Raw genomic sequence first — 10,520 nt, 5'->3', positions numbered from 1 at the left:
CGCCGCCGACCCCCCGCACCCTCCCCCGCTCCACCGTCACAAATGAATGCAACTAAAAATCCAAAAAATAACAAATTTGTTTATATTTTCAAATAACAAATTTGATGATATTTTCAAATAATAAATTTGATGATATTTTTTCGATTCATAAATATTTTTAAATAACAAATTTGATGATATTTTTTAAAAAATATTACTGTTTTTATAAAAATTTATTACTGTTTCATATTCATATTCATTTTTATATTCATATTCATTTTCATATTCATATTCATATTAATTTTCTATTAAATTATTAGATGCAACAAAATAATAATAATAAAATCTTACTTATGGCGCACGGCTGGCTGGTGCGCCATTGCTATTTAAAAAAAATACTAATGGCGCACCGTCTCGGGGGTGCCCCCCTAGTCGCCCGATCCCTTCGTCCCTCCCGCTCGCCAGATTCACTCCCCCCTCGCCAGATTCATTCCCCCTAGTCGCCCGACGACCCCCGCGCCCGCCTCGCCGTCTCGGTCCTCGCCACCGACGGCCTGCCCCGCTCCTTCCCTCCACTCCTCAATCGCCCTCTCGGTCCTCGTCGCTGAGGCCTGCCCCGCTCCTTCCCTCCACCCCGAGCGCCGCCGCCGCGCGTCACCGCGGCCACCGACCGCCCCGTCCTCCGTCGTCGTGCCTAGGAGCTGCGCCAGGAGCAACACCATCATCACCTTCATCGCCTACGTCCACGGATTGGAGCCGGGTCATCAAGGATCGAGCGCATCGACCTCTTCTTCCTCATCACCGACCACTGCTTCTCGGCGTCGATCCGCGCTGCCCCGACCACCCTCGGCCTTGCCGTCTCCTTCCCCAGCTCCGCGGTGAGCGTCTCCATCGATTCCCCTGTTTTTCTCCTTGTTTAATCACCGTTTGTGCATGCGGGCTCGTGCTCACCGTACCGGCCGCCCCTCGCTGTAGATTCTCTGATGTCCTTACCTGAAACTGAATATAAAGTCAGTTTAAAAGTTAGTCTCCTGATCTGAATATAAACTTTATCTAAAATTGAAATTGAAACAGATGAGTCATAAAAATTCAGTTAAAAATTCAATTTTAGAGCTTGGCTCCTGATCTAAATATAAAGTGTACGGCAAGCTTATATTGCAAGAAAGTTTAAATTTCAATCTAAAACTCAATGTAAAATTCAGTTAAAGTGATCTGAATATAAAAACTCTTGGAGTAAAAATTTAGTCTAAAAGTCAGTTAAAGTTTCAGTTTTAGAGTAATTTTCAGTTTGTAAAACTGAGAAGTGCATTTTTTATTTTGAAACTTAGTGTAACTATTTTCAATTTTGATGGAAAATCAGTCTAAAAGTCAGGAGGGGGTCTCTGTAGATTGCATATACAGATTTCTTGAACAATGCTGTTAATTACAAATAGAGCAATGTTGAAAATGAAACAAAAGGAATTGGAAAACCAGAAAGATAGGCATTCTGTTGTAAGTAAGCTAAGATAAAAAAAGTGTTTACTTTAAGTAATTATTTACAACAAGCATTGTGTAGGAAAATGTCATGCAGGCTGTAACTTGAACTTGAAGAACTCCTTAGATAGTTTTTTAGTCTCCTTATACAAAGCAAGCTGAAGCTTGAAACCTATTTCTCCTAAGTAGACACTGAAAAATTGCAGATAAGTAGACACTAAAAATTGCAGCCATGTTAAAGTGTCATTTCATTTGGGAGCAGTAACGAAAACTGTATGTGCTGTCAAAAACTTTATGTGCAATCTCCAGAACAATTATGCTTATGTGAAAACTGTATGTGCAATCTCCAAATGTATCATCATAATGTAGGTGTTGTGTTGTGTGATTCTTCATGCTGAGAACTTCAGCTTTTTCAACTTGCTGGACTAAATGTTCATTGGTACTACTTGTGATGTTGCTGTTGTACTATTTGGGAATTTTGTCAACTTGTGATGCTGCTGCTGTACCCCGAGAGGCCCTTGAGTTTGCCGGAATGTCGATTAACTTCCGTTCCGGCAAATTCGGGTACTCCATATGTCCTATTTTCAGCAAAGGTCATGCTGAAATTTTCCGTAAATTTTAGCATGACTTTGCTAAAAATAAGACATATGGGGTACTTGCGACTAATGCATGGGCCGGGGTATCTTAGTACTTAGTTAAGTAGGATCAACTGCCCCGCCATTCTTGTTGCATTAAACCATAGGTGACAATAGAGCCAAGTGATTAGGCCTAACTTAGAATTCTCGTTAGCATCGATAAACCCTAGATGATAAACCCAACATAGGTGGCAATAGAGCCAAGTGATTAGGCCCAACCTAGGGTGCCTCGGCATCGATAAACCCTAAATGATGAAAACTTAACTTCGCTTCTATAGGGTGCCTCGGTGTCGATGAGAACCTAAATGATGTACGCTTAGACTTTTAGGGTGCCTCGGCGTCGACAAAACCTAAAAGATGAAAGCTTAGCCTTTTAGGGTGCCTCGACGTCGACAAACCCTAAATGATAAAACCTTGGCTTTTAGGGTGCCTCAGTGTCGATAAGAACCTAAATGATGAAAGCTTAGGCTTTTAGGGTGCCTCAGCGTCGACAAACCCTAAATGATAAAAGCTTAGCTTTTAGGATGCCTCGGTGTCGACAAACCCTAAATGATGTAGTTTTGAATTATGAACGTAGGATATGTCGTCGTCATCATCGGACGACGAAAGTCTCCCGGCGGAGTGCGACTGGTGCCACGACGATCGAGGTCTGTGCGACATGCCTCACCTGGACGATGATCGGCGCTTCAGCATTAAGCTTGAGGAGACCTTCGAAGTTGAAACGGTACACAACGACGACAAGTGTTATTTTCATAATTAAGCATGACTTCAACTATTTCAACGTGTAATTTTCATCTTTTACAATTCGAGTATAGTTTATCCCATGCCATGCAAGACGCTATGTCTTGGAGAGGATGGATTTTGAAGACCATGAAATTTCTGAAACAAAGAAAATTCACCTAAGGACTCATCACGATGTGGACTTTGAAGTAAATCTATATAATTCTGAGAGCGTAACCCATTTTGGTTGCAAAAACTGGGAAGCATTTTGCAAGATGTATGGTTTTGATGAGGGTATGCTTATCACCATGGATCTTGGTAATCCTGACATCAACCAAGACAATATGGACATTTGGTTCCTTGTTGATACGCCTCCAGTTCTACCGCTATGTGAGTTTCTCAAACATAGTTATTAGCTAATTTATATTGTTTATTTCAAAATAGTTGACAGCTTATTTCCATTGATAGCTTGTTTTTATTGTTCAAAGAATGTGCGGGAGATGGTAGACAAAACCCACTACACCGATGGCTCCGAATTAACAACTTACAAGGAGAAAAATCATCTGGTCGGATTTTGTACTGACATTAAGAATTACATTATCCACAATCAAACTCCTCAACATTATGGTAAATACGTGCCACTAGTGCATGTGTTCAACTACGATAACTATCATAGAGATACCCTGGTAAGATTTTTACTATTACGACATTCGTGCATCTTTTGCATACTTCTAAAACTAGTACATCATTGCTAACTATGAAGTTATTACTATGTTTTTCAACAGATAATCCCAGAGAATTATGTGCCTCATATGATGTATCAGAAAGGTAGTGTTAATATTTTGAACATACAGCCAAGTCGTCCTATGAATCTCAACTGTCCATACGAGATTTCTAAAAGAAGTGGAGACATGAAAATCAAAGGATGGAAAAAATGTATGGACAGTCGTAAGGAGCTTCTTGCAAGCAAAAGGAAGCGAAGCGCAAGAATTGGAGACAGGATGTTCTCCATTCTCCATAATGGAGAGTCAGGGTCTGTATTGTTTTATGCTATTTTAGTTTAAATAGGGTATTTAGGTCCTGCCTAATACTGATAATCATGTGCTAAGAACAACTAAGTAGGGTTGGTTCGATGACTATCAAGATGATGATCGTATGACTTGTTATGAATAACGAGTAGAAGTTGTATGATGATGATTAGTAGGACTTGTTAGGATTAGTATTATTTCCGACAAACTCTATACTCGCGGTCTTGAGACTTGTAATGTTTTATCTTTGTTCGGTCTTTTGAATTCGGAGACTAATATGATGAATTGTATTCGAAGACTAATCTTCTATTGTATTCGATGAATCTGCTGTTGTTGTGTCCTACTGTCTATATTCTGTCAAATAATATATTTTGTAACATGTGCAAAAATCAGAAAAGTAAAAAAAATAAAACCTAATATTCATACTAATGGCACATCCATCCGCAGTGCGCCATTAGTGTGCCAAAGCACATGGTTAAATATGGCCCCTGGGAGGCATACTAATGGCGCATGGTGTTATATACTAATAGCGCACTGGGTGGTGCGCCATTAGTAAAAAATACTAGTGACGTGATACTAATGGCGCACCAGTGATGCGCCATTAGTAGGCAAAACTGGTGCGCCATTAGTAGGCCTTTTTCTAGTAGTGTTAGAAGGACAGTGGTATCCACGGCCCATTAGAGTTCAAGTCCTGGACTCGTCAATCTCGTCGGCTCGGTCCCTCGCATGTGCTCATGGGATAGGGCGTGCATGCATGCGATCACAGCAGTGAGTGGATGTCCGTGTGTATGAGTGTCTGCGTTTGTACTGTGCTCAAGCACGGAAAAAAGTCAAAAAAATTATCCACATGTGCAATATCTAACTACTTATCAATATATGTGGTGTCTCGTGTTAGCTATCCTAACACGTGGACAGATGATTGCCTGTTCCTTCAAACTCTGGCCATTTGAACACAAATGTTGTAAAATTAACAATTAGTTAGTAAAAATAATTTAATTAATGGTTATGGTTGCTTCATCTCCTCTAACCTCTTGCATTGTTGAGCACTTACTTTCAAACTTTCAACCAATGAAAAGGAAATCATAAGTGTTCAACGAAGATGCCAACGCACCGCTTATCTTCAAAACACTGATCGCCACACACATGAACTATCCAAAGCACAAAAATGAAAACCTACAACTCATCCTCGAAGAGACGTGTCTTCCCAACCGACACAAGAAGAACCACGTGTCTAGGCCACTGCTCCACCGCCTAAACAACACATCACTCATCTTTGGCGAGTAGTGAGATTTCGTAGCCATCGAAGGGAACAACGAGCATATGGACCATGACATCTGATCGATCCAAGCTACTCAACACGTTTTTCTTTCAAAAAATGTCATTGAAAGGCTTTATATTAATATAACCATCATTTCAAATAAACTACACCTTATGTATAATGCTTGGTTAGTTTTCCATTTCCACCCTAGTTTCTACCAGCCTCTTCAAACTAAATTCTGATTGGCATAGCTTCGGATTGCTAAGACGCGTTGAAAATTTAATCACAGAGATCAATGCAATTATACTATTCGTGTTCCTTTTATGTAAGTTTTTCAACTTCTTATATGTGTCGGTGCAAACCATGTAAGTAAACAATAATAGTACAACATTTGAACTATTTTTGTTCAAATCGAATTGAAATAACTACCCACATATGAACCATCCCAGTAAGCCCCGATATCTATGGTATCCGACAACAGTGGGAAGATGATTTGCCTATTCATCCAAAATAAAAATGAGTTATCTAAAATAACTATAATTGAGTCAGTACAAAACTAATTGGAAGGAAGGAGATGGTTGCTTGTTCCTGCAAACTCTTGCCATTGTTGATCACTAACGTTCCAAAACTAAAACAAGTTATTAGCACAAAAACAATGGAAAGGAAATCACAAGTGCCTAGCAAAGATGCCAACCCCAACTCCACCTACAAACCACGATAACAAGTTACTAACTACACAGGTTAACAGGTTACTAACAACCCCAACCCGAAGATGTCAATCATAAGTGTTCAACAAAGATGCCAAACCCACCGCTCATCTTCAAAACACCGATAGCCACATGCATGAACTATTCAAAGCACAAAAATCAAAATGTATAACTCATCCTCGAAGAGATGTGTCTTCCCAGCCGACGCAAGAAAAACCACGTGTCAAGGCCACTGCTCCACCGCCTAAATGACCCATCGCTCATCTTTGGCGAGTACTGGTATTTCGTAGCAATCGAAGGGCGCGACGAGCATATGGACAATGACATCTAATCGATCCAAGCCGCTCAACACATTTTCTTCTTTCAAAGAAGTCATTTAAAGGCTACTAAATTAAAATAACTATCATTTCAAATAAACTACAACAGATTATGTATAATGCTTGGTTAGTCTTCCATTTTCCACCCTAGTTTCTGCCGATATCTTAAAACCAAAATCTGATTGACATAGCTTTGGATTGCTAAGTTGTATTGAAAATTCAGTCACAGAGATCAATGCAATTATACTATTCATGTTCCTTTGACGTGAGTTGTTTAACTTCTTATATGTGTAGGTGGCAATGTAACCATGTAAGTGAACAATACTACAATCTTTCAACCATTTTTGTTGAAATGAAACTGAAATAACTACCCCATCTATGAACCATCTCACCACGTCCCAATCATCATTGAGGAAATCGTTAACTGGTGGCTGTTCGGTTGGCTGGCGAGTAGAGGATTAATATGCTAATCGGCAAGTTAATCAATTAATCAGCCGTTTTTTCAGTTTATGGACTATTTGGTGACCCTACGAGTAGAGGATTAATATGCTAATCGACAAGTTAATCAATTAATCAGCCGATTTTTTAGTTTATCGACTATTCGGTGACCCTACAAGTAGGAATTAACCGGCAAGTTAACTGATTAATTGGACGAATTCTTGAACAGGAGTCCCAATATCTATGGTACCCGGCGATGACCGGAAGATGATTTGTCTATTCATCCAAACTAAACACGAGTCCTCTAAAAGAACCATAAATGAGTCAGTACAAAAACAATTGAAAGGAAAGAGATGGTTGCTTACTCCTCCAACCTCTTGCCATTGTTGAGCACTAACGTTCAAAATTTAAAACAAGGTAGCACAAAAACATTGGGAAGGAAATCACAAGTGCTCAGCAAAGATGCCAATCCCAACTCCACCAACAAGTTACCAGCAACAACCAGGTTAACAGGTTACTAACAACCCCAACCCGGTTTTATATTGGAAAGAAAACCAACCAGCTCACCCTTGCTTTGAAAACCAAAAGAAAACCAGCTCACGTGAGTCCGTTCGGAGCAAGAGAAAACCGTCCGCGACAACGAACGAGTTAACGACGAATCAAACGAAGCGGGGGACCCACGCCGCCGGCTCCTTCCTTATTCTCACCGCCTTCGGCAGCCGGCCCGATCGCCTCCCAGCTCATCATTGCCCTCTCCGGGCAACTTAATCAATCTCCCCTTTCCCCCCGACGCTCCCCAATAAAAACTCGCCTCCCCTCGCCGCCGCACCGCCCATCGCCTCCCGCACACCCCCACATCATCAGCAGATCAAACGACCTTCTCCCCCCTCCCCTCCCATTCCGTCTCCCCATCCCATCGAAACCCTAAGCGGCTGCGGCGGCGGCGGCGCCCGTTCCGTTCCCTTCCCCATGGAGGACTTCGCGCGCGCGGTGGAGGACGGGCTCAAGCTGTCGAAGCGGCTCGTGCTGCCGGGCGGGCTGCCCCCGCCGCGGCCGCCCGCGGGGATGGAGCGCGGGCCTGACGCGGCCGCCGCGCTGCTGCTCCCCGCCGCGCCGATGGCCTACGCGGTCGTCTCCGACCCCGCCGCCGTCGACACCCCCGACGTGCCCAGCTACCAGCCCTACGTCTACGGCCGCCTCGACCCGCCCGCGCTCATCCCGCTGCAGATGAAGGAGATCGACCTGGCCGTCGACTGCGCGCTCGACACGGCCGCCGTCACCCTGCGCGCCCGCTGGTGGCTGCACTGCATCACGCGCAGCCGCGAGTGCGACGTCAGGCTCGTCGTGCCCATGGGGGAACAGGTGAGGCCATCGGATTCTGCCGTCGTCGTCGGCATATCGCATTTTTTTTTAATTTCCTGGTGTTGTTCTGTTGGCTCGTCTCAGTAGGATTCAGTTTGGTGAGGGTTGACATGATTGGTGATGCTGTATTATTGTGTCCGTTTGACTTGAGTTGTTGTACAGTTAGGGTCAAGGTGTCTGATTGCAATCGTTGGCATACTGTCAATAGCTTGGTTCGTAAGTTCTAGACAAGTAAAAGGGATACACCTTCAGTTAATAAACGATGAATAGTATGTTCTAGTGTTGCATGTGCAAGTGAAAGTAGTTCCTTGCTTTGTCCAATGGAAACAATCACCGGAAGCGATATGTTGGTCTCTCAAGAGGCAAACACACTTGGTATGTGCGGGAAATGCTGCATTATCTCATTTGGACATGCATATCATCATACTGGATTGCTTGGCCTTTACTCCAGCATGTGCTAGGATATACAAGACTTGTAAATAGAAATTAAATTGATAGTAAAGTTATGAAACTCGGATGGTTAGCGTGTATTATTAAGTGCATTTGTGTTGCTTCTGTTTATCTTACCTTGTAGCATAGGTTGATAAGGGCTTAAATAAGTATAGTAGTTGCACTCAGGCATAGGTTGATAGTAAAGTTATTAATATCGGATGGTTAGCGTGTATTATTAAGTTTATTATTACTCAAGCACTTGCACTAGCATTGGATTCCTTGTTAAGTTACTTGGGTTGCTTAAGTTTATTAACCTGATAGGTACAAGTAATACAGAAACTAAACTAGATTTCTTTTCATCCTCACATGATGCCTCCTGTATAATTTATTCCTCATCCACTGTTAAGGAAAAGAATATCAAGTGAAGCATTGGGTAGCCGGTGTATTTTTATGGTGAATATTTGTGATTATATTTTGTGATGGTCTCAACCTAAGAACGGTTTGGCTAATAGGGTTCAATTCTAGGCGCTGAGGTCACTGTCGGAAGAATGTCATACAATACTCAAGTGACCGAAGTAGAAGACCAAACCATGGAGAATACCATGAAAGGCATTTTGAAACCCCATATGTTTTGCCTGACAATACCACAGGTACTTGCCATATACATATAAACTTACACTCCTTGTCTGTTATGCGTTATATTTTTGTAAACTGTAACTTTGCTGATTTGTTGCTATCTTATCAATAAAGGTGGAAGGTGGAGCAGATATTGTAGCCACAGTTAGATGGTCTCAGAAGTTACACTATGATAATGGCCGATTCACGGTCGACATACCTTTCCGTTTTCCATACTATGTCAACCCATTACCAAAAGTTTTCATGAAGAGGGAGAAAATTCAGTTGACAGTGAATAGTGGATTCAGTAAAGAGGTTTTGTTGCAGGGCACAAGCCATTCATTGAAGGTAATAAACTATAACATAATTTTCTAGATGTTGTTTTGGTCTGCATTGCAAATGTTTATTCTTCACACTGCTATTTCAGGAAAAGGCAAGGCAGGGTGATAAATTGTCTTTCCTGCATGAAGCAGTTGTTGAGAATTGGTCAAACAAAGATTTCATATTTTCCTACAGTGTGAGTTAATCATGCTATCATATGGATTAGATGTACTAGTTACTGTGAATATCTGATTTTCCAGGCATTTTAAAGGAATTATTCTTTAGTAGAGGATGATGAACGTAAATTACTAATCCATCGCTGTATTTAGCAGTCCATTTTTGCAATGTTGCTGACTGTTTTTGTGTGGCTTCCTACAGGTTTACTCTGGTGACTTGTCAGGTGGTATCCATGTGCAGCCTTCAACATCTCAGGATTATGACGATAGAGATACGTTCAGCATTTTCATTTTACCTGGAAGTGGGAATAGAAAGGTTAGCTGCTTTTTATCTGGTTTCTTGTTGCAGTGCCATAGTTCATTTAGTATAATGAAGTACACATTCCTTGGTTGAGATCTGCACATGGAAAATATTCTATCTTAAAGGCAGGGATCTCTTGTAGTAACCTTTGTGGCATATGGTAATGCAACACTACTGTTATCATGATACCGCGATAAGATAATACTGTGGTCATGAATTATTTCTAATTTGCCATTCAATTCTGTTCCAACGCTCTAGAGAAATGCTGATAATAAAGTGCTTCCTCGGTATCTTGATACTGTACATCATTGAAGGCATGAGAAACAATGGTGCAATTGAAGTAGCTTTTTTCATATAATAACTCAGAAGAATTTCATTTTCTCCTCGCTTCACAAAATATGCCTTTTGGTGGTTTATCTCATCTGAGCAATCCAATAGGTCTTCAAGAAAGCAGTCGTATTTGTTGTTGATACAAGTGGAAGCATGAAAGGGAAACCTCTTGAGAATGTGAAGAATGCAGTGTCTACAGCTCTTTCTGAACTTGTGCAAGGAGATTACTTCAACATTATAACATTTAATGAGGAGCTCCATTCATTCTCATCATGTTTAGAGAAAGTAAATGAAAAGGCAATAGCAAGTGCGAATGATTGGATGAACGACAACTTTGTTGCTGAGGGTGGCACAGATATTATGCATCCTTTAAATGAGGTATTATTATTATTTTGAATAAGATCCCAATGTGTATGGGCATAATAGCC

At 41.5% G+C, this 10,520-nt stretch overlaps 1 protein-coding gene across 1 annotated transcript in view; it reads left to right on the top strand.

Annotated features, from left to right (window-relative positions):
* The first annotated feature begins 7,297 nt into the window (after positions 1-7,297).
* Positions 7,298-10,520, top strand: part of LOC119353811 — a 7,256-nt gene continuing 4,033 nt past the window's right edge. Inside the window, exons 1-6 of the mRNA XM_037620493.1 lie at positions 7,298-7,917; positions 8,862-8,999; positions 9,100-9,312; positions 9,392-9,481; positions 9,664-9,777; positions 10,201-10,470. Of these exons, the coding sequence (XP_037476390.1) occupies positions 7,525-7,917; positions 8,862-8,999; positions 9,100-9,312; positions 9,392-9,481; positions 9,664-9,777; positions 10,201-10,470 (1,218 nt within the window). The 5' untranslated portion in view covers positions 7,298-7,524. The remainder of the gene's footprint in view (positions 7,918-8,861; positions 9,000-9,099; positions 9,313-9,391; positions 9,482-9,663; positions 9,778-10,200; positions 10,471-10,520) is intronic.

Source organism: Triticum dicoccoides, chromosome 2A, assembly GCF_002162155.2.
Source record: "Triticum dicoccoides isolate Atlit2015 ecotype Zavitan chromosome 2A, WEW_v2.0, whole genome shotgun sequence".
NCBI lineage: Eukaryota > Viridiplantae > Streptophyta > Magnoliopsida > Poales > Poaceae > Triticum > Triticum dicoccoides.
This window is presented reverse-complemented; position numbering and strand designations above follow the sequence as displayed.